Raw genomic sequence first — 24,033 nt, 5'->3', positions numbered from 1 at the left:
CCACCCATTTATCTGCCCTCATCCATCTACCTACTTATCTATATATCCATCCACCCACCCACCCACCTTCCTTCCACATACCCATCCGACTATCTACCTGTCCATCTATACATCTGTCCCCACTTACTCCCCCTTGTACCCATCCATGCTTCCTTGCCTTGTGCATATGAACACATGACATCCACCCAATCAATCACTCGCTCATTTATTCAACACATCAGCCAGGCTTCCATTGCTCAGGGTTTCACAGACAACAGTGATGCTTAAATCACACATCATTCCCAACCTCACAGAGCCATACCCTGGAGGAAGGAGGCCAAATAACAGGGCAGAATGATGGTAGATGAGCACGAGCAGGAGGAAGCCAGCCTCAAGACAGTCATCCTAGAGAGGTGGCATCCTGGATGTGATCTGGGTGGCCAAGAGTTGCACAGGCGCTGGAGGGAACAGGCGAAGATGGAGAGTTTCCAGTGTAGTGTTCGGCCATGTGAGAGTCAGACGGATAGACAGACAGACGGTGCAAGTATGCTGCACTGATGAAACAGACCCAGTCCGGTGTAGGTCAACAAGCAAAGGATTCCTACCAGTTCACACTGCCCAATTCCCTGAGGCTGCTGGGCTTCTGTTCTGGAGCACACATCTGAGAGATTTCTCTTGTTGCTGCTGCATGGGAGAGAGCAGGGCTAAGTCATGCACTGGCTCTTAAAAGCAACGCTTCTGCCCTTTCATGTCACATCAGCTCACACTTACTGGCCAAGTCACCAAGCTCTGTGTGCTCAGTACTGTGTGTGGGAAGGAAAGAGGCTGAGAATGAGACTGTGTACAACATGGAGACATCTAGACCCCAGGTCCATATCAGGAAGGTGACAGCGGAGCCCAGGGTAGGCTGGGCTTGACTCTCAACCCCAAGATGAGTTGATCTTCTGAAGTTACCTGCTGGAATCAGAAGCACCACACACCAGTGTCAGGGCATGGCCAGGGCTCTGCTTCTGAGGCCCAGGAGAGAGTCTGTCTCCTTTCCTAGCTTCTGGATGTCCCGTGGGGGTCTGTGGCCTTGAGCATCTCCCTGCTTCAGTCTGATTGGGCCACTACATGGTTCAGGGTGATCTCCCTGTCACAAGAGCCTTCATGTACCATCTTCGGAGTCCCTTTACCCCCACAGGATAGCACCACCACAGGTGACTAGTGTGTACATGTTTTTGGAGGCCCTCCCCCTCCCATCATTCCTCCCCACCGCTGTGATACGTTAAAAGCATAGACAAGGCTGTGGACCAGGGCGGTGCTGGTGCTGGCCCATCCTGGTTTACACTTGCTCATGAGAGCTGCGAGTCTCCTTGATAGAGCTAACTATGGAGATTATTTACAGCAGAGAAACCAACGCACGCTGTGGCTGCAGCTGTTTCGCTGCAGAGAGCCTTTGTTGAACACCTGTATGGCATTTTCACCATTCCACTGTGGCACACGCCATGGCTCATTGTCATGCGACCAGATACCGAGCCAGTGCTGACCAGGGCTGGGGGTGCAGGTGGGCCACAGACTGTAAGGGGTGTGTGTGTTTCTCTTCACAGGCCTCTGAAGGCCTTGTGCTGTCCGATGACTTGCTTGCACCTAGGCTGAGATCAAGGCCGTGACTTGAGCCTGGGTCTTTTCTGAGGCTCAGCTCTGGTACATGTGTGCAAGGTGTTGGAAGCCCGTTGTGGGGAGTGTTGAGAGAACCCCAGGTGTGACAGGCCAGGTTCCTGGACAGTCCTGGCAGAACAGAGGCACCAGTCTACTATCACCTTCGGCCAGTTCCCACGGTCCAAGGTCAACCAATATGCATAAACACAGGGAACATGCTCCAGCCAGCCGGGTGGGGACTCTGGTACCCAGCACAACTATCCCACCCTGGCAGCCATGTCTTCTGTTCTGATTTTGCTCTTGAGGGTCAGTGCACAATTTTTCAGGAGACAAGCCGGGGCCTCAGGGCAGATGGCAGATGGCAGTGGTTAGGGGCTTGTGAGGAGGCCCGTAAGATGGTCTGCGACGTTCCAGAAAACGATGACCTGCCATTTTCCTGTTCTTGTTGTTACAGGCTGCCAACAGCTACCTGCGAGATCAGTGGTTCCATTCTCTGCAGTGGAAGGTAAGTCGGAGCCTTCCTGCTGGTTTGCAGCGGCCTCTTGGGACCTAGAGAGTGGTGGCTGAGCACCAGGCGGGGCACAGCTGGAGGTGGGGAACGATGATGCCTCTTGGGTGGCTTGGTGAGGGGTCACTGCTCTTGCAGGAAGCTTCTGCCCCCTCCTCAAGTACTGTGTCTTGTGATAGATAGAAGCAGGTCCCTGGTGGTGGCTGCTCATCTTGGAGACTTCCAGCTGGTGCCTTGCTTCCAGGAGGGTTCTAGGCCTGCTTTCATCAGAGGGAGGGCAAACCCGAGGTCCAGGGAGGCTGGACTCTGGGTTCCGGAAGGTTCCTTGAATAAGAAGCTTTGGAAGCTTTGCAGAGTAGGAATTTAACAGAGGTTGAAAAACCCTGGCTCATGCTCACCAACCTTGCTTCGTTTTGGTGGGCTAGCTCTCCAGCGCCACTCCCTTTCTCCTGGTGGAAGTTTCAAGTTTCTGGCACATGGAGAGGGCAGACTTCTGCTGTCACTTTCTTGGGCCTGGGCCAGCTTTCCTGAAGAGAAAAGCTCCATGGGGACCCAGTTCTGTGGTGTTCAGTGGCCCAGGTGATGGAGTCTGGTCACAGGGCATGGGTGGTGCATGCTTGAGTGTCTCTTGTCTCCTTCCCCTGCCTTCTGAACCGTGGCTCAGAACCCACCATTGTAGGTGTGGACCATGTCACAGGGTGTCCTCATAGTGGCCTGGAGGGCCTCAGAAGCCAGCAGCATGCAATAAGGTGAAGGAGTACCCAGCAAGTCACACGACTGCCCCTAAGAGAAGTTCATCTCCTCCCCTGTTATCTGTCCATCTCGCTCTATGCCCCTGGTGCCAAGTCTGAGCTAAGCATGAGTCATCAGAGTGAGACTACACCTATTGAGCTCCTACTGTGTACTGGCAGCTGGGCAAGGTTCCTGCTCTCCATTTCACGGGTGCCATGCCCCTGTGGAGTTCATTCCTGTCTGTTTCAGGCTTAGTCTGGGAAAGGTGGGCTCAGTCTGCAGCTCAGCCTCCTGCAACCTGAGAGGGCCGAGGAGGGTTTAGGGGTCCTGACTCACCACCAGCCTTTTGAGGTGAATGCTTCCTCCACCTGCACTCCACACACACCTCTGAGGCGTGAAATGGAATTTCAAGCTGAGCTCAGTGGCATGTGCCTATATTTCTAGGACTTAGAAGTCTGAGGCAGGAGGATTGCCACCGATTTGAGGCTTACAAGGAAATGAAATTTCAAGAGACTTTGGCGGAAAGATGATTTCAGAGTTCGAGCCTAGGAGCGTAGGAGGGGTTCACCAAGTGAATCCAGAACTAGGGAGGATGTCCTTGGGTTTCCAACAGTTCTTATGAGGACCCGGATCTCAATTCTGATGCTGTCCAGCCTCTTTATGATCGCAAAGTTCAGTCAGTGAAAACTTAAGCCAGAGTTGTCCAAGGGTGGCGGTGGCCTTGCCGGGCGCCGTCCCTTCCTCCAGGAGGTGGGTGGTGACCTTCATTCCCACCACAGAAGCTTGTGTGAGATGCTAGTGCGGTCCCCCTGGGGCCATTGGCACTGAAGATTTGGGTATGTAGCCACCAGGTGGCAGCGGTCTCTTGGTATAGCAACCTGATTTAAGGATGGCTTCCGGAGGTCGATGTTTAGGAGTTAAGACTTGCTGTCCATCCTTGCAAAGTGACAAAGCATCACTTTTAGGAGAATACTTGTAGCTAGAAATGTCAGCTGGAAGTCCTGGATTCGAACCCTTCCTTTTCATTGTCCCGGTCCAAACAGATCTGGGTGTTTGCTCATGTCACTGAATACAGTTCCTAAAAGTCTGTGATGTGTCAGGCCTGCCCTGGACACTTGTGCTTTGCTGTCGTTTGGCCCGTATGGGAACTAGAGCCTAGAGAGAACAAACAGCTTGTCTGTAGTTGCCCAGCAACTTTCATCCAGACCTGTGGGTCCATCCTGCCTCCTCTCCATCAAACTGCCCGAGATTCAGCGTGTGACCCTCCCTCTGCTCCTGAGACAGCCCAGCCACTCTTTCCCTCCACGAGTGAAGGCAACCACTGTGGAGTTCTCTTCTTTCTTTATTTACTTGTTTCTTTTTTCATTTTTTAACAGAGAGGGAAAAAAAAGCTGACAGTAGAACATCAGAATTGAGGACAGTTAGCAATCCCACAACCACGGTTTGGATTTGTGACTTTCCTGCCTGTGGCCCACAACAAGGGAGTATATATAGAGTGTGCTCTTTTTGTGGCGTGACGCACTCTTCCCAGATACTCTGGCTCCCAGTTTAACTTGCCTGGACTTGCCTAGGGCACTGTGTTTCCTCAGGAGGGCAAAATTGGATCTTCAAAAGACATAGCTGCAACTGCAGTGTACGGCACTCAGGAGGGTAGGGCTCCTCAGCCAACGGATGCTGCCGAGTCCACCCCAAGCTGTCCTGAGGAACACGACAGAGTGTGACCGCAATCCCCTTGTAGGAGTCCTGCAGTTTTTTTTTTTTTTTTATAGTCAGGAGCTCTCTACTGGGGTCTTCCTGTGTGCTCCCTGCTGCCACCATGGCCCTCTTGGCTGAGGGGTTCCCCTTCCACCGTTTTCTCTGCCTGGATAGATTCTCTTGAGCCAGCCATTGCTCTGAGAAGACACGAGGCCATGAGCCCCGAGTCCTTTCTTTCTCTCTCCTTCCCTTTCCCTCTCCCCCTGGAAAGATGTCTGCTCTTGCTCACAGCAGCCTCGGTCAGGGGAGTCCAGGGAAGCCTGGAGTTCCATGATGGACCAGGGGACAAGCACCTTCTTTACTAGGAATGGGATGGGAAAGAGATCTGCCCTACTCAAATCCCCAGGAGCCCCGCCTCCAGTCCCGGGGGCTCCCTGGGGAGGCTGGCCTGTTTGGTTTAGGCAGTAGGCCCTAGAGGCCAATTCCCTTGGGTGTGGAACATAAACAGTCATACAGAGTTAATGAGCCCTCAGTACTGACTCAGATGCTCCTCTTTGCTCCTGCCCAGTCCCTCAGAGGCCAGGGTCTGCAGAGATAGCCTACGTGTCCAGCAGGGCTTCAAGGGAACAACCTGTCACGTGTCCAAGGCCATGAGGGCACAGGCCCTTCTTTGTATAGGGAGACAGGCTCTTCTGTGTGTGAAAGGCTGTGAGGAGTCAGGCCCAGCCATGTATACAGGGCCGTGAGGAGACAAGTCCGTTGTGTGTACAAGTCTGAGAGAACAGATAAGATCCTACTGTGTATGCAAAGCTGTGAGGAGACAGGCCCATCTGTGTGTAAAGGCTGTAAGGAGGCAGACCTGTAGTACAGCCCTATGAGGGGACAGGCCCCTTGTATTGTACAAGGCCCTAAGAAGGAAGGCCTAATGGTGTTCAAGTCCAAATACATGTCACTGTGAAAGGACAGGCCCATTGTGTACTCTAGGCCATGTGTGTAACAAGGCTCTGAGGGGACAGCCTAGGTTGTGTGACACCGACTGTGTTCCAGGCTGTGAGGACATGACATCTACTTACAAAACTGTGAGTTTTCTCTCTGGACTCTGGAGACCAGAGGCTCCAATGCGCACGGCTGTGAGGGGCAAGCCTGCCTGGATACCTTGAGGAGTAGCTGTGGCTGGTGGTGAAGCCCTAACCAGGTGCCTGGCCCTCCCCTATGCAACTGGGTCTCCGCAGCTCAGCCTTTAATCCTGGTGTGGTTCAGAGGCCGCTGCGCAGAAGTTGTGAAACCCACAATGATGGTATTCTCGAGCGAAAGTGGGTCAGTGGAAACACAACAGGCCCAGGGACAGGGGACAGCGGGGTAAGAGACAAGAGGCTGGCCAGCCCATGAGTACGTTTGCATACGCATGGCCACAGCTGTCCACTTCTCCCCAGCAGGCTCTCCCAAGTCCCTGGAAGGAATGGCCTTACAGCCACCCCTGTCCAGGCCTCTGTCCCTCCTCTGTACTTTGGAGGATGGAAAAGAAAAGGTGTTATAGTGTGTGAGGGTGGCCATTGGGTTCATGTATTGTCAGTGGAGTGACTGACTGATACCTCGGTTTTCTTCTCTGTGAAATGGGGTGTCAGGAACACCTCACCCATTGGGTCTTTGTGAAGGTCATAGAACCAATTGCTTGTGAGGGGAGTCGAGTGGGTCTGTAGAAATGGAGTGGCCTGCCACACACACTCCTGACCTCTTCTAGCCCCCTGGCAGACGAGTGAATCCTCACGAAGACGTCCCACCAGTGTTGACCACACAGTGTTTCCTAAGCTCATGAATACGCTATGTCTGTGTTCCACACGCATTTGTAGTCTTGAGCCTCAGGATAGTTCTTCGAAGCCTTGGTCACTCTTGTCTTATAGAAGAGGGGCTGGAGCCCAAGAGAATGAAGACATTGCTGAGGACAAATGACTTCTTAGAAGTACACTGGGCAGGTCGTTGCCGTGCAGCGGGATTGACCTGTGTGCGTTCAGAGCCCCTGGTTGGGGACAGTCGCTGTCAGGGTCCCTGCATAGGCTCCTTGCCTCTCATACTCTCAGGAGTCTGATCCTATGCTCCACACAGGGAGGAGGCCTGGTGTGCCAGATTTGCTGGGGGACTGGGTCAGGATAACAGAAGGCCCTGAGTTGACATCCCATCTTGCACCCCTTGCTGAAGGCCAAGCCAGAGCAATCCTGGCCTGGGGAGCTTGCGGCTCCGAACAGGATGCTCCAGTGGTGCTGTCCCCCCGGCTCTGGCTCTCCCTGGCTAGGATGTCACCCTGGGAAGGGCCCATCCCAGGATCCTATGCTGTGGCTTCGACTCCTCTCTCTACTCTGATCCATGGGTCTTCTCCTGGGGTACCCAGACAGACACACCCCCAGTCACAAAGCAGCAGGTAGTCACCGTGCCCTCTGCCTGAGCCCATGCTTAGCCTCTCACGGCTGAGCATCCCAGCCGCAGGAAGGGCCTGCTTCTCCTGTGTCCCTGTTTCAAATGTGAACAGTGGGACTGAGAAGTTACACCTGAGTTCACCCAATCACATAGCCTTTGAACAAAGGCTGACTTGAGTCCAGAACCCAATCTTCCTCCCCCGGCCTGGAGTACAGTTCCAGACACACATGCAGAGCACACGCACAGGCACATACTTACTCACCCATACACTTACGTGCCCCATAGGTTTTTACTGGAGTTCTTAGGCTCAGATCCTGGGCCCTGGCAGCCTAACAGTCCAGGCTTGGCCACCACTCTCTGGATGCCAATTAAACAGATGCAAAATAGTGAAAAACAGAAAGGAAGGGACCAAGAGTTCCAGTAACCCCACCCCCCCCAGTAACCCCACCCCCCAAAGTCCATATTCAGGACAGTGACATGAAGCTTCGCTAAGAGGCGCGCCAACTAAGCAGCCTTTGTTGGGGGCTGGCCCCCTCGAGTCACTGACTCCTCATTGTCTTGGCTCCAGACTCACCGGGAGGTGGTCTAAGGAGTGGTCATAACTGTGCATTCATTCTCTTTGAGGGATCCGAGATCCTCCTCTGACCGGCACCCGGACTCCAGCCTTTTCTTTCTCTCAGCGTGAATTCCCTGGGAGAAATTCTAGTTGCTTGGGCCCATTGTTTCAGTGATCAGATAGCCAGGAGGAGGGGGCACGAGATCTCTCCTCCTCCCCAGACAGTTAGCTTTCACAGACCCCGGCGGCATGTCTAGAACGCGCGCGCGCGCGCGCGCACACACACACACACACACACACACACACACACACACACACACGAGCGAGCGTTACATTTCTTTCCAGGCCCTCCAGATGTGTTGAGGGTTATGGGTGACGGCTGGCTGGTCACCTGTCCTTGGCTGTCTGCTTGGCTCACATACCTTCCCAGATAGACCACACCACTCCCTTTTACTGAGTGAGTGCCTTGCCCTGGCCTGGGCCCCCACTTCCCAGTCGCTGGATGAGCACTCTTGTGTGGCTCTGTGTGTCCTGCCCTCTGAGAAGGCAGGAGAAACAGGGCAGGGCCTTGGTCCTTTCACAGCCCTACCACATGCCTGCCTTGCCCATCCAGGTTCGATCTTGGCATTCAGTCCTAGAAGGATCAGAGGGACTCTGGGAGCCTTGTAAAAGCTGAGCTGTAAGAGGCCACCCTACTCCAGCGCTGCAGGAAGGCCCTGGGGTGACCCAGAGAACAAAGGCTCAGGAGGACCCAAGTGTGGAGGCCTTTGGTGGCCCCGGCTACTAGTCTCCAGTGTCTTACAGCCTCGGTGCGGCCCCTCACAGAGTCACTGGGGTCCCCGTAACTAACAACAAGGGGAACTCCTGGGATTGAAACTAACAAGTGGCAGAGGTTGGGTGGCCTTGGGGAGGAGAGCCGCGCTCTCAGGCTTCCTTTATGGTAGAGAAAAGAAAACAATTACTAGATATTGGGAGCCATCCTGGGGGATGTCACGGAACCCCAAGGTTTAATGAGGCCCACCTTGAAGGCTGAGCTGAAAGAACACAGGGTTCAGACCCAGGCAGGGCTAGGATGTAAACCTAGGCAGGTGGCCTCTGAGTTCGCTTCCTCCGTTCCTTCCAGCTTCTTCCGCCAGAGTTTGGCAGTTATAGATATGGAAGGTGCCGGGCGGTGGTGGCGCACGCCTTTAATCCCAGCACTCGGGAGGCAGAGCCAGGTGGATCTCTGTGAGTTTGAGGCCAGCCTGGACTACCAAGTGAGTTCCAGGAAAGGTGCAAAGCTACACAGAGAAACCCTGTCTCGAAAAACCAAAAAAAAAAAAAAAAAAAAAAAAAAAAAAAAAATAGATATGGAAGGCATGGAGATGGGGGGCAGCACCCCACCCTGAACCTACAGTCTCCCCACTTCCCCACATTCTCCTTTTTCTTTCTGCCTGCCTTTCCCCGTTCCCACTTCTCCCCAGTGCTAGGTAAATAAGTACTCCACCACTGAGCTATATCCTCAGCGGCTGTTTTGTTTGGGGGAGGGGATCATGCCAAATTACTCCAATTTGCTATCCTCCGGCCACGGCTTCCAGCGTATCTGAGATATAATTATGGGCATGTGCCCTCAGACTAGGCTTGCTACAGGCTCTTCTGTCCTTTAGATCAGCTCTTCCCAGTAGCCTAGAGAGAAGCATGCAGATCAGAAGAGGTGACCCAGAGAATTCCCCCCAGGGAACGTGAGGTGTGGCGACCAGCCGTGAGTGGGTATCTAATGCCCACGCTCGTAGCAGCATCTCTCTGTTTGGCCTGCTTGAACTCAGCGTTGTGAATGGACTCACTTGTGCCTTGGGCTTGTAGGCCGAAAATTGGGTTTCTGAGACGTAGATGTGTTCTTTGTGGAGTGGCACTGTATTCTGCTCCTGCTGGGTGACGTTTGCTCTGCTGTGGGTGTGTTTCAGTTTGTTAATCCTCTGGTGACAGGACATGTCTAGTTAGGCCTGGGACAGACAGGAGCACTCTGGTGTCTGTGCCCATATTCCCATTGCGGGTGTGTGGGAGTTAGTCGCCAGGCTGTGGGGCACACTTACGGGTCACCGGAGAGTTACTCGGAGTCTTTTTCCTGAATACTTGCATTCTCACTGCTTCTGAGGGGACGAGAGTCCTAGGGCAGGGGGTACTAAAAAGTGCATTTCCTGTTTGTTTTTAAATAGTGAAAAGGACAAAGAACTTCAAAAAGAATTTCCGCTTGCTATGAACCTGCTTGCCCTTTTTAGGTCTTTAAAAATTGAGCCATGATCACATGTCACGAAGCACACAGATCTTAACTGTCGAGCGTGCAGAGCTGCCTGTCATCCTCACTGGACTCGGAGAAAATTTTAGTAGAGGGAACAGAATGTAAGAGCCAGAGGACCAGGGCCACATGTTAGATAACATGTGTCTGGATATGATAGAGATGTTGCGCTCACAAAATTTCAACAATATAGTTGTCTAAACAAGACCTGGATAATGGTACCAGTTGTTATGCCATCGTGGATGGAGGAAATCTTACAAGGTCCCACCCTTAGGTGAAGAACTACAGGCAGTCAGTGGCTACCAAAGGAGGGAGAATCCATTTCCTTCAGGGACAAGCTCCCTGATAGATTATCCAGTCCCCAGTGGTCGCTCTAAACACGTCTACATAGGACTGGTAGAGTCAATGGGTTATATTATATATATGAAGTTTATTCTTATAATAGGTTATATATGTGTGTAAGAAGAAGTTATATATGTGTGTAAGAAGTTGTGGATTTAAGAGGGAGTAAGGGTAGAGATGGGAGGAGTTGGTAGGGGTGATATAAATACAATACTCATCTATGAAATTCTCAAAAAAAATAAATTAAGAAAAAAAATACCACCCACTGAACCATGCACAGGTCTGTGGTAGTCCTTTAAAAATCACAGGAAAGTATGACTGAACACCGAGTCTCCCTTCTCAAGCCCGCGTCCCCACAAGCTGTCCCTCCCTGCCGGTGGCCTAACAAGCTGCTCAGGCTGTCTTCCTTTTAGGACACCACCCAGACGTTATTCTCCTCACCGTTTGGGTCCTCGTTCCTGTGGCTTTCATATGGCAGGGTGTCTCTGTCGATGCAGGAAGAGATCCACCACATCCCTTGCTTCAACCCTCCCAAAGGGCACCAAAGCCCAGCCGGTCCCGAGCTCTCTGTGTGTGTGTGTGGTGTTTTGCCAAGTTCTAAACCACCCAGCACCGAGTCGCATCTGGGCTTGTTGGATGCCCGTAAGTCTTGGCACCAGTCACCGCCTGTGTGCCCAGGGCCATTATTAAGTCAGAGGAGGGTGAGATAAGTGTGAACGCTGGTACCACAGCAGCTCTGTGGTTAAGGAGGTAACCACTGACAGGCTAGCGGCCTATACAGCGTGGATACGCTTCATCTGACCAGAAGAGAGGGAGCTGCTACTATTCATTATACTGCTCAAAACAGTGCTAAATGGTAAACTTTCGAACAATGGAATTCTGGAACTTTCCATTTGTTTGTTTGTTTATTGGTTTTTTTGAGACAGGATTTCTCTCTGTAGCTTGGCCGTCCTGGATCTCGCTCTGTAGACCAGGCTGGCCTCGAACTCGTAGAGATCCGCCTGGCTCTGCCTCCCGAGTGCTGGGATCAAAGGCGTGTGCCGCCGCCGCCGCCGCCCCGCTCCCTCCATTTACTATTCTTAAACCACAGCGCTAGGTTTGAATGTGAGATGTCACTCCAAGGCTCATATATGGAGGGGAGTTGCCAGCTGGTGGCCTTTTTGGAAGTGATTGGTTCCTGAGGACGCTGGCTTCCTGAGTGATCAGTAATTTGACAGACCCGCACAGGATTTGATGACATTATTGAGAATTGATGGACATTTTAGGAGTTGGGGCCTCACTGGAGGAAGTCAGCCCCTGGAGGTATGACTAGCCCTTTCCGCTATCCCGTTTCTCTGTCCTCTCTCCTCTTCTTGGCCACTGTGAGTTGAGCAGCCACCTCAGCCACACAGCATACCTCCTTGGTCACCCTGCCACACCTTAAGTCTAGAAACAGTGGAGCCTAATGGCTCTGAACTGTGACCTTTGAGGCTGTGAGCCCAAATAAGAACTTCCGCCTTGCAGCTGTTTCTGTCCGGCATCTGTCTGATGGGAAGGAAGGCCACTGACTGGCCCTATGGAGCCTAGATAACGGAGATCGGGCCACAGGTGAAGAAGGGCCTCTGGATTCTGTTCAGAGTAACTAGATGGGGCTTCAGATCTTTAGTAATTCACTGATATCCATATTGGGAAACGGGGATCCCAAAAGGACCAGGGGAGAGAATTTGAGCGTCCACTGTCTACAAACCGCACAAGGGGCTATGATACCCAGTCCTCACCCTGGGGATCTTCTAGTGGCTCTCCCTATTCCATAGGCCAAACATCTGGAACCCAGACCGGAGGCAGTGACCTGCCCCAAGCAACAAGGCTAGAGAGTGGGGGAGGGGAGAGGAAGATGGCTCAGCATGAGGACCTGAGTTTGACCCTCAGAATGCTCTCTCTCTCTCTTTTTTTTTTTTTTAATATACGTGTTTGTAGCCTCAGCACCGGAGGAGCAGAGACAGACAGGTCCCCGGGGCTCAATGACCAGCCAGCCTCACCTAATCAGCAAGCCCCACATCCTAGTGAGAGACCTTGTCTCGGAAGGGAGGAAGGAAATCCAGGTGACAGCTCCTGACCTTCCACACTTGTGCATGCACAATACACACGTGCACATGACAGAAGATGGCGGAGCTGGGTCTTCACTCTGTTCTTGGGCCACCACGTCTGCCCTCGAACCATCCTGTCCTTCCCCAGTCCTCCTAGAAACCTGACAGCTTTGAGATCCCTTCCCCTTCGATATGAAGGCCTGCCTGAGTCCCCAGAGCAGCGTGATGGCTCTCCCAGCATTCAGGAAAGAAGTGGCATCTGTGGGTTGTTTTTCCTTCCAAGTAAGGAGGGGACTGGAGCTTCCATGTGTCATCAGCACACGCTTTGATGGGGACCGATGAGTCACTGAGCCGCACAGGGAAGCTTTTCACATACATGGGTTGTGGGTAAGCCCTCTTTCTGCCCTTTAAGGCAGAATTTTATTTAATTCCCCCCCCTCCTCTTTGTGGATGAGTTTTCCAGACATAACCAGAAGGCAGTGTCATCATTTGACATGCCCTCTGTTCCTCAGGAGGCTGTGGTGGCAGTGGGGGGGCTTTGATCTGGAGATGCTTTCAGGGTGGCATGGTGGTTGCGTGGCCCAGTGGAGGAGATGACCGATGGCCTGGAGTTCTGTGTTGCCCTCAGTGGCTCCTGCCTGCTCATTGGCTTGGAAACAAGCTAAACAGAGACTTAAAAGAGCAGCCACAGCTGTCCCCACAGAGGGATTCACCCTCGCCCTTCCAGAGGTGATCAGGCATGTCCCAGTGGGGCGGTGGCGCAGGTCCCGGGAAGCGGGGGAGGCTTGGGGAGAAGCTAATTTGCCAGTGTTGGTGTCAAAAGCCTGAAGCCCTTGTGGCATCGGGTGTTTTGAGCTTTCAGGGTGGCCCTGGAACCTACCGAGCCCCACAGACAGGCAGAGATAGCCACTCATGGGGACACAGGGTCACCTAACGGAGCTGCTATGGTGGCAACATTGTGCCAGGAGACTGTGTTCCGAAAGTGGCAGGAAAACCAAGGCAGATCTATAGAGGTTCGAGCCAGACTCCCTGCAAGGGCTGTGTCTGTCCTTAGATGGGCTAGGTTTCCAGGACCGTAACAATAAAGGACACCCAGAAGGTCAGGGTCCCTTGACGCTGCCAGGACGGCATCAGGCACCTGTAGGTGCCTACGGGTAAGGGTTGAAGTCTGGGTTAGAGCCTCTGCACAGGTTCCCTCTGTCTCATTGGTTCCCAGAAGGTGGCTCACAGGCTCAAGTCACATAGCTGCGTAGAGAGTCTGATTGTGAGGTAGGGGAGGGGCCCAGTTGGCAGAGCACGTGCCGAGCACGCACAAAAGCCTTGAGTTCAATTCCCAGCACTTCATAAACCAGTGGTGTACACCTATCATCCGGGAACTCAGGAAGTGCAGTCAGGAGGGTCAGGCGTTCAAGGTCACTCTTATAGAGTAAATTCAAGGCCAGTCTGGCTGCATGTGACCCTGTCTCATGAACTGGGGTAGGGCCACTGTACACTGTGTTGTACCAACTTTCCCTCTGGATGGCACGAATGCAACCCAGGCTTCAACAGCCAGAGAAAAAAGGAATGCGCAGTGAGTGTTTGTTGAGTGACTACTAGATCCCATCCATTCATCCCATCTGTCATCTTATCTAAGCTGCACAGTGTCCCTGGGAGGTGACATTTTACAAACAATAGAACTAGCCCTCAGGTAATAATTTTCTCAATGTAGCCAGGCCCAAATTCCACCTTGGAGTCTGACACCTCCTTCTGTCCTCAGTAGGCCCCATTGCTGTGTCCCTCAGAGCTTAAGGTCAGGTGCCAATGCCTGGATGTGTTCCCTGGATTTCTCTGATGTGCTACCTGGAGCCCACACTTCTGGCAACCGTTTGGGTTTCCCTGGGGTTCTCGGTGTTACCGTAGAACTCCATCCCAGAAAGTGCAGTTGCCTGGTGCGAGGTCAGGAGAAGGTACACGGATCACACCTCATGCTACATCCAGGGCTAATATCGTGGACTGTCAAAAACGCACACAGAGGCCAACTGTACATTCCAGACCCTGTTCCTTCTCCAAGTTCTATTATCCAGGCTCCTGACAGGGTGTCGTGCCTGCAGCTTGGTGGAGGTTGCCCAGCACCCATGGGGTGCCTCATAACTGCCTGTGACTCCAGATCCGGGGATCCAACAGATACCTTCTTCTGACCTCCAAGAGCATTAGACGTGCACACGATGCACATACATGCATGCAGGCAAAACATTCTTTTTACACATAAAATAAGTAAATCTAAAAAAAAATTTTAAAGCAACTTAAAGAAGGGTTTGTGTTGTCTCATAGCTTGGTCCTGCAGTCCATGATGGCAGGGAAGATGTGGGAGCAGGGAGCATGAGGCAGCTGGTCCAGCTGCATCCACAGTCAGGAAGCCGAGGGAGAGCTGAATGCTGGTGCTCAGCTCCATTTGATTCAGTCTGGGACCCCAGCCCTGGAGATGGTTCTGTTACAGTAATGGTGGGTTTTCCCACCCCAGTCAGATCTCTTTGAAAACACTTTCACAGGACATGCCTGAGGTGTGTCTCCACGGTGAGTCCAAATCCTGCCAGTTGATGGCAAAGATGAACCATCACAAGGGTTTGTGCTGAACGACTCCACCTGGCTTTAATGTTTAGTGAGAGGCCCCGCTACAGCCTGTCAGGGTACAAGGGTTTGCCATGGGTAGGACCCCCAGTCAGTCAAGAATGCCTGTGATTGAGGTCACCGAGCCAAAGGCATTGTGAGTGAGTGACCCCCAAGTTGAGGCTGGGTGGCAAGACCTCAGTGAGCCTCATTTTGGTGGCTTCTAGAAGGTCCTGCCTTCGGTACTGTGTGTGAGGTGGCTTGCAGAAGCAGGCAGGAGGGAAAGCCGCAGGAACTGGTTTGGACTAGTTCCCAGCAGGTGTTGAGAAGGAAGAGCCAGGTGCTCAGACCTCCTATGTTGTGTGGAGCACTGATTCTGTGACTGACACCGTGACCCCAGATCTCCTGGGCATACTTGAGTGGGATGGCACAGTGATGTGGGAAAGGACCCAGACGAGGCTTCTGTGGAGTGCCCAGCCCGCCTGCCCCATGCTTGTGTAAGAGTACATTCTCACTGTCCTGTTACCATCACCACCAACCAGCCTTGTCTTCCCAGACGGGGGCTCTATCCCCATCCAGAAATAACGCCCCAATTTCCCTGCCCCAACCCCAGCAACTGTCATTCAACACATTGTCCCATGAGAGCTGACTACTCTCAGTCCCTTAACGTGAGTGGAATCACAGGAGACTTGGTCCCTCAGCAGAATGTCTTTCAGGTCATGTAGGCTGTAGCAGGGGTCAGCGTTGCCTTCCTTTTGAAGACTGCCTAATGCCCCAGTGCGTGTATGTTCATGAGCTTGTGGACTTGGGTTCCTTCCACCTCTTGGCTGTTGTGAACAGGGGCATACAGATACACTCACTCAATAGACTGGTACCCACCTAATGTCTGGGTACCACCCATCCACAATGCACCTGAGCATGGAGCCTCTTAAGCCTTAGAATGCTTCTGATGTGTAGCCAGGATTGAGAGTCTTAGCAGGATTTTCAGAGTGGGCGTTAGTCCTGGGGAAGCTTATGGGAAGAAGCCTTGATTTGTGGGTGTTTTGATAGTGTCTACTGTTGTGAAAGGAAGATGCCAGGTAGAATCTTCCCCCATGGTTTCTCTTTGCCAAGGACCGTACGTCAGCTGAGGCTGACGTCCCTGTCCGAATTCTCCTGGAGATTCTCCCTGTACCCCGCCAGGTCCCCAGGTAGCTCCCTCTGACATCACAGATGATGCAGGTGTAGAGCGTGGTGGATGACTGGGCCCAGCCTGCTTGAGGCCACACAGGGCTAGTGCTTGTCCACGGCAGCAGAGCCAGGGCAGGCTTTGAGGGTGGTGATGCAGATCCCACAGCCCGCTGAGGAGTCAGAGAGAACAGCCTGACAAGACTAAGGAAAAGAGAACCCAGCACGTACCAAACGGAGGCTGAGCTGAGGGTCTCTCACTGTGAGCCCTTGGTGAAGTGATAGGGCTAGATGGATCAGCCTGATTCAAGAGACAGCTAGATTCGAGGGGCGAGGAGCCAGGGCCCTCGGCCTCAGGTCAGCCCTCACCTGTGCTTCCCAGGTATGTGGGTTTCCCAGGACCTCCAGATCCAACTGTATTAAAAAAAAACCTCTGTCTCTCTGTCTCTCTGTCTCTCTGTCTCTCTGTCTCTCTCTCTCTCTCTCTCTCTCTCTCTCTCTCTCTCTCTCTCTGTCTCTGTCTCATAGCTCTAGGGCTAGAGTCAAGGTGTGAGCAGGGCCTTGTTCCCTTGGAGTCTTCTGGCGGGTATCTTTGCCTGACTTTGTCCAGCTTCTAGGGACTGCAAGCAATTCTTGGCCCCTCTTCCTTACGACCATGCAGCTTCGTTCTCTTGTGTCTGCACATGTGGTATTGAGTAGGGGGGGGGGGGAGGGAGTTTCCATGTGATATTTTTGCAAGGGCACCAGTTCAGGACCCAGCCTAGTCCAGCATGATCTCATCTTACTCGATCTCATCTGCAAAGACCCTGTTTCCTAATAAGGTCATAGTCAGATGCCCAGAGTTGTGACTGGGATATAGCTCCTGGGGAGACACAGTTCAACCCACACTATCAGCAGGGTGACCCTGGACAAGGGAAAGGTCCCTTCCGTCACCATCTGATCTGTGCCACAGGTTGGGATGTGTCTACCCCACAGCCAGCCAGCAGGTGTAGAGGTTGGATCTTGCTTTTACAGGGCTCTGGAGTCTCCAGGGTTTCCTGAAAGCCCTTGGTGCAGACTGCAGTCCCTGCCCAGATCTGCAAGGCCAAGTCTGTATTTGGCTCAGACCCCCGGGGTTCCCTGTCCATGACAGTTGTTTGAAGGATGTACCTCTGGGCCTGATGCTGAGGTTTGATTCTCCTCTCTGCCTTGAACAAACTACCAGCAGCAGTTTCATTACCCCAAGTGGCTCAGCTACCCTGTACAATATTGCAGAGAAAGTGGGAGCTTCATCCCTGCCTCCAAGGAACATGAACTCAGTGGGAAGCACAGTGCATCTATGTGATGATCAGTTTGTGCCTGGGATGCAGCGCAAGTGGGATGTGGTACCCAGCTGGGAGTCTGACACCTAGGTGGGTCATCCACTCATCAGCCAGATTCATGGTTACTCAGGCAACCAGCTGATGCCCAGAGCCAGTAGAGCAGGACACCCACCTGGGTCTTGTTTCCTTGGCAGCAGGAATAGCTACAGGGAGCCTGCCTATGGTGGTCACTTAGGAGGCTGAGAGCCTAAGCTGTGTCCTTTTACCAGACAAAGTACCCATCTCCCCAGGAGCTGCCTTCTCAGGCACACATCAGCTGGGCTCGGCAGCTGACAGGAAGGGACAGCAGACATTGAGGAATGGAAGGCACAGGTTTTTAAAGTTGTTATTGTTATATTTATTTTATGTGTATGGGTGTTTATTGCATATATGTCTGTGCCTGATGCCCACGTAGGCTAGAAGACAGCGTCAGTCAGATCTCCTGGGATTGAAGTGAAGGTACAGATAGATGGTTGTGAACCACTATGTGGGTGCTGGGATTCAGGTCCCCTAGAAGAGGAGCCAGTGCTCTTAACTGCCGAGCCATCTCTCTAGCCCTGGGTTCACCCTACTTGATGGCGTGAGGTCACACACTCAGGTTACAAACTCGGCTACCCTACTTCTCCTGCTGTGACTAGCTGTGCGGCTTAACCACTCAGCCTCCATTTTTTTCATCTACAATGTGGGGCTCACCTCACTGAGGTACTGTTGAGATGACAGAAGTTAATGTGAGGGCCTGGGAAGATAGCTTAGTCAGTAAAGCTTGTCTTGCAAACTTGGAGACCTGAGTTCAAAACCCAGAACTCATGGAAAAAAGCCAGGCATGGTGGTGTGCTCTTGAAATCCCAGTCCTGACAGTTGGATTCCTACTTGCTCGCTTGGCAAGTTCTGGGCCAGTGAGAGACCCTATTTCAGAAACAAGATGGATAACTCCTGAAGAGTGATACCCAAGACTGGCCTCTGGCCTCCACTTGTACCCTCACACGTATGGGTACCTCCACAAACACACAAGAAGATAACGCGTTAGGTATTGAGTACACAGAGCCCGACCAGTACAGAGCCCTCCGAAAGGAAGGGCAAAGGCATCACAACCTCATTGCTCTACAGCTGCTCCTGTCTAGGGAGTAGCCATTGTTATCTCACTGGTAGCATTGCCGGAGTGCGTTATGTCCCCTCCCTGTCCCCCACACCTGAAAAACAAAAATGGATGAATTCCTCTACTGATGAGTGGGGCCACCAGTGACTGCTGGCCAAATCTAGGTCCCCTGAAAGACCCACATGGTTCAGCGGAAGTCACAGGATGGCCATCCAGATGTTTGCAGAGAGCAGAGGCAGAGATGGGAACAGCCCACCACCTATCAATGGACAAGTAGCTCAGCAGCAGTTGACTTGGCTACACGATGAATTCCACATCATGAGAAGGAATGAATATTGACAATCACTGGGGTGCCTGTCAACTATGAGGCCATCTTGCTGAGTGGCAAAAGCCTGGCTCAAAAGGCCATGTGTTTGTATGACTCCAGTTCTGTGACTTGTCCAGAAACCAGAAGGAGACTAGCTGTTGGAGGGGAAGAGGCGTTGACTGTTGGAGGTCCTCAGTTTCCTTTGGGATGACAGCTATGCATGATGTGCTACAAAACTATATGCTTCGGGATGCCTGGCGGTTCATTGGTGGCTGACTCCCACCTTGATAACGGACATGTGTGTACAGCAAAGACAGCAGGGCTCACTCTCAGACTTGGAGTCCCCAGACAGCCAGGGTCACAGGCTTTCTCAGCTATCTGTTGGCTTTCTGTTGCTGTGACAAGCACCATGACCAAAAGTCACTCAGGGAGGAAAGGGTTTATTTCATCTTTCAAGCCTGAGGCAAAGAATCTTCATCAGAGAGAAACAGAGTATTCACCTTAGTCTTCAAATATTTCTAGATCAGAAGGGCCCTCCTTCTGATAAAAGCAACTTGCGTTTACAGCATTTTAATGCCTTTATTAGCTTATTAATTATACATGATAGTGAGCTTCATTATGACATTTTCATACATGTCTGTGATATGTCTAGAAGGCCGTGTGTCTGCCCGCACCAACATCCACAGCCCATAGCAAGTGTAGAGTCAGGACAGGGGTGTAATCAGCCTGCTTTTCTCACTGGGTGTGCAAGGGACTCTGGGGGCCACCACATGAATTAGTAACTTTTCCTGTCACTGTGATAGAGTGAGTACCTGGCAGAAACAGCTTCAGGGAGGAGAGGTTTGTTCAGGCTCACAGCCCCTCATGGGGGATCACACACGGCAACAGACAGGTGGTAGCTGCTTATGACATGATGCCAACTAGGGAGTAAAGAGACGGGGCCAGAAGCAGAACCCACCTGCAGCCTTCATGCCCCACCCTTACCACCTGCTTCCAACGTCCAGAGAAGTTCCCGCCAACTCCGCAAACGGCTCCAGCACCTGGGGGCCGAATGTTCAAACACATGAGTCTGGGGGGGGGGGGGGCATTTCACTGTGAAACCACACTTTGGAGGAAAAGTCTGAGGGGGCGTACCTGTTTAGGCCTGTCCATCCCGCACCCCCGTCGCTCATATGTAAGAGGATTGCTTTGAATGTGGCCCAACACAAAAGTGCTAACATTATAATGGGCATGCGTGCTTTGTGTGTGTGTGTGTGTGTGTGTGTGTGTGTGTAGGTGTGTAGGTGTAGGTGCCAGTGTCGTGTTGCAGTGTCGAAAGGTTGGACACACCTACTGGCTGGGGGCTTGGAGAACCCATGTTCCCTATGGCGGGAGGCAGATAGAGGCTGTGTCCTTGTGCTGAGCACAGTGCTGTCTGCTCTATGGAGAGGCAGATGAGCTGGACTTTGGGCATGGTGACAGGGGCATGGCACTGCCCCATAGCTCTTTCTGTGGTGACAACAGTGTCCTCCATCTGCACCGTCTGGTGTAGCGGCCACTAGCAGCTGCAGAGCTGAGAAACTGCCTTCCACTTAAATTTCATTCTAATTAAGTTGACTGTCAGAAGCCCCCTGGGGCCAGTAGCTTTCAGACAGACCAGGCAACTCCATGCAGGACCTGGAAATAAAGTGTCAAAGCCAGTCCACGTCCTCCCTAGCTTGCTAAGCTCCCATCTCCGTAGGGACGTCCTCCCCTCCGCGGCTCCTCAGAGTACCCGTGACAAGTGACGAGGAGCATGCGTACTTGTGGGCATGCGAGCCTCAGAGGCTGCAGCAGGCAGCAGAGCTGTGTGGCCCCCATCCTTGGGAAAAGCGTTTCCAGTACATTCTGAGCCACACCTCTCCTGGTGAGGGGAGGGACACCCACCTGATGACAGCTTGTCTCCTGTGAAAGAGCTAAGGGGCTCCACTCTCTCAGGCGTGAGAACCCCAGTGTCTCGTGCCCGCTTCTGCCACAGGAGCAGTTTCCAGAGAGATGGCTGGTGTTGCCCAGGTAACGTCCCTTCCTTGATAAGCAGAGAGGGTGAGGACAGCCATGGAGTGACTGGCTCTGCCTGCCGGCTCTGTTTAATGTTGGCTGGGGGCGCTTGGCCACAGACGCTGAGAGTCTTTCTTAGTCTTGCCTGCTCTGGACCACTCCCTCCTAAGATTGGTAGGTGATGTTATCTGTCTGAAGTTGTGTAGCCAGGAAGTAGATTTAGTGCTTCATGGGTGTTCTTTCATGGAGAATCCCAGCCAGCCTTTGGAAGTAGTTACCGTTTTTACTGCTTTGCGGATGAGGGATGGCAGTCAAACGATAGACTGTAAATCTCAGGGCCTGTCGGCTCTTCTCACCAGTCTCCTCAGGACTTAGCATAATACGTGGCGCGTTGTGATAGAAGGCTTCACATAATCTTTGTTGGACGGGGGTAGTAAGTAGGTAGGGGGTGGGTGAGTGGGCAGATGGGCAGGTGAATAGATGGGTGAAGGGTGGATGGATATATGAGTAAGTGGATGGTGGGGATGGATGAATGAGTGCATAAACTTTTGGGTGAAAGATGGGTAGGTAAGTGAGTGATAGATGGCTAGGTGAATGAGTAGTAGTAGTAAACAGGTAGATGGATATGGATGGATAAGAACGGGTAGGTAAATGAAGACTAAGTAGATGGTAGATAGAAAGGTAAATGGGTGGGTTGATGAATGAATGGGTGAGTGGATAGATAGGTGAATAGGTGGATAGATGGATAAATGGATGAGTGGATGGGTGAAGGATAGGTAGATAAATACCTGATGGATGGATGAATGGGTAGATGGTAGAAACAGAGTTTAAATTTGAGCTGAAATCTGCTTATTGCAAAACCCATACTCTTGACAGGCCATGCTGCCTTTGGCTTTGTCTGCTCACCTATATCTTCCTAGATGGCATTATATGTTTTAAAAATAGCTTATTTGAGGTATAAGTTACATGGCATTAATATTAACCATAGTAAGTATGCAGCTTGATGGTTTTAGTAAATTTATGGCTTGACCAACTGTATGTCTTATATCTGACTTCTGTCACTAGACACAGTGGCCGTGAGGTGATCTAGGCTGTCGCAAGATGCATTCATTCTTTTTTCCATTTTTTTCCACATCTCCAGGGTGGCTCCACCACATTGACTTTGTTCATGGACACTCATGTGCTTATCTCTGTGGGACCAGGCTTTTCTTTTTTTTCTCTGGCAGATTTCTAGAAACAGAATCACTGAGCTATGTGGTCAGTGCATGCTTGGCATCTTCAGACTGCCAAACAGTCAGGGACATAGCTCAGTGGTAAGAACACGTGCGAGATCCTGGGTTTGATTCCCCAGCACAAGAGGGCGGGAGGCAGGGACTTGAATGATTTTTGCCATGTGTGGCTGTACGTTTTTACTTCATAAGAGCCATGTTCAGGGATTGGTGTGACCACATCTTTGCCAACATTTGATATTGCCTGTCTTTCCCATCATAGTCACCTCAGTGGGCGTGAAATGGCATCTCTGTACCGCTGTAATGCGTATTTCCACAGTAGCTTGTAACGGCGAGCATCAAAACCATTTTGTTTGGTTGCCTTGCTTTTTGTTGTTTTGTTTGGACACACAGTCTCAAGTTGTCCGGGCTGGGCTTGAACTCTTACATAGCCAAAGATGACCGTGAGTTCCTGCTCCTTCTGCCTCCCCCCCACAGTGCTGGTGTGACAGTTGTGTGTGCCACCATGGCCAGCTGTGAGCATCTCTCCGTGTGTCTACTCCCAAACTTGGGTCTGACTCATGAGCCAGGGCTTGGCAAGGCACTGTTGATGCAGGGCCAGGTGGCGGCTCTTTGGGGCTCTGAGGGCCACACTCAATTTTCTGTGGCACGTTCTGTTTGCTTTGAATTTTACAACTCTTAGAAAACCCATAGGGCCATGTTTCGGCGTCAGTGTATACAAACAGCCAAGCCTGGGTTTGAACATGGGCTTCATATTGTCAGCCCCCACACTAAGTCAAGCCTTATAATAACATCAGTCATGTGCCCAGCCATAAGACAGCTTCAGGACCCTTGTCTCCCCTCCACAACTCATGGCTCCTGGCAGAGCAGACTCAGTGGGAAGACTATTGCCTCTAGGGAGCTAGGATTCCAGAAGTGGCCTCATCCTAGCCCCCACCGTGACTCACCGCCTGCTGAGCTCATCAGAGGGATGATTCTAACATGTCACCTGGGGTGTGGCTAAGGACCTGGATGGTCTGCTCCACCCACTCCCTGCCTGCAGCATCATTACCCTCCTACCTGCTGCTCCTGCCATTCCCTCTCATGCTTCTCACCCACTGATCACCTGTGTCCAGCCCGTGGCTTTATTCCTGACCTTTACCCTGCCACCAAGCGTCCTTGACACCTCTTCAGTGTCTCTTGGCTGACCCATCCTGCCTCTCCCCTGGACACCACTGGTCCCGAGGGCTGGGATGGAAAGAGTGAGGCCTTTAGAGACTCTGCAGCCCGATTTGGCTCGTGCCAGTTTGAGTCTCTATGGCCGCTTGGCTTTAGGCTGCTTGCTTCTCCCTCCTGGCTGTGACAGTCTTGTGAACTGGGATTCCAACGGTCCTACAGCAGATGCTATGGCTGCTCTGTCCTGCTCACGGCATCATCTGCTTTTGCAGCCTGCTCACCATGGACACCATGACTGTGCCTGAGTGGTTGTGGCCCTGAGACCATCTTATCTCAGGCTCCAGAAAGACATCAGTTGTTAGTTTAAGGGAACATGTGGATCCGTGGCCTCTGCTCCCTGAATTGCAGGCAAATTTGCCTGAGTTTGAAAGCCCCTAGCAGGATTGAATTTCTGCTACCCACGTAGATGACCTTGCCAGGTGCCCATGTCATCAGGGTAGAAGATGCCCCACTTATTGGCTGTTATCCCCTCCTCCAAAAGTCTTAAAATTTGGTTGTTTTTTTTTTAATGTTTTTACGTACAGAGACAAGCATGATCTGTTTCACTGGGTAGATGATTGGGAATAATCCATTCAAGGTCACTTAAGTCCATCTTGGCAAAGCCCATGCCCTTCTAGCTCGGTCTGGTGGTTAGAGCAGATGCGGTAATAGTGAGAACTCTGGCAAAACTTCCGTGGGTGGCGCCAGTAGAGCTGCTGGCGACCCGTCTTGCCTTCAGATGGACACCGAGGAGACAGGCCTCCCCATCTCTTTCTCACCCTCTGCACCAACGTCTCCTTTCACTGCTTTGCCAAGCCTAAGTTATTTGAACTCGGTCCCTTGACTGAGAATCTGTTTGCAGGATGCTCTGACCTGGGCCGGGGGTCCAGTT

General features: G+C 52.1%; 1 protein-coding gene across 2 annotated transcripts in view; it reads left to right on the top strand.

Annotated features, from left to right (window-relative positions):
* The window catches only part of Cmip (c-Maf inducing protein), a 200,765-nt gene that overhangs the window by 124,352 nt on the left and 52,380 nt on the right, over positions 1-24,033 (top strand). Inside the window, exon 3 of one of the 2 annotated variants that reach the window (XM_052729705.1) lies at positions 2,075-2,125. In XM_052729705.1, coding sequence (XP_052585665.1) covers positions 2,075-2,125 — 51 coding nt within the window. Of the gene's footprint in view, positions 1-2,074; positions 2,126-20,538; positions 20,734-24,033 lie in introns of those variants that run through there. The other variant, XM_052729706.1, reaches the window with a different exon arrangement.

The sequence above is a fragment of the Peromyscus californicus genome, unplaced genomic scaffold (genome assembly GCF_007827085.1).
Source record: "Peromyscus californicus insignis strain IS unplaced genomic scaffold, ASM782708v3 Scaffold_8__1_contigs__length_139910024, whole genome shotgun sequence".
NCBI lineage: Eukaryota > Metazoa > Chordata > Mammalia > Rodentia > Cricetidae > Peromyscus > Peromyscus californicus.
This window is presented reverse-complemented; position numbering and strand designations above follow the sequence as displayed.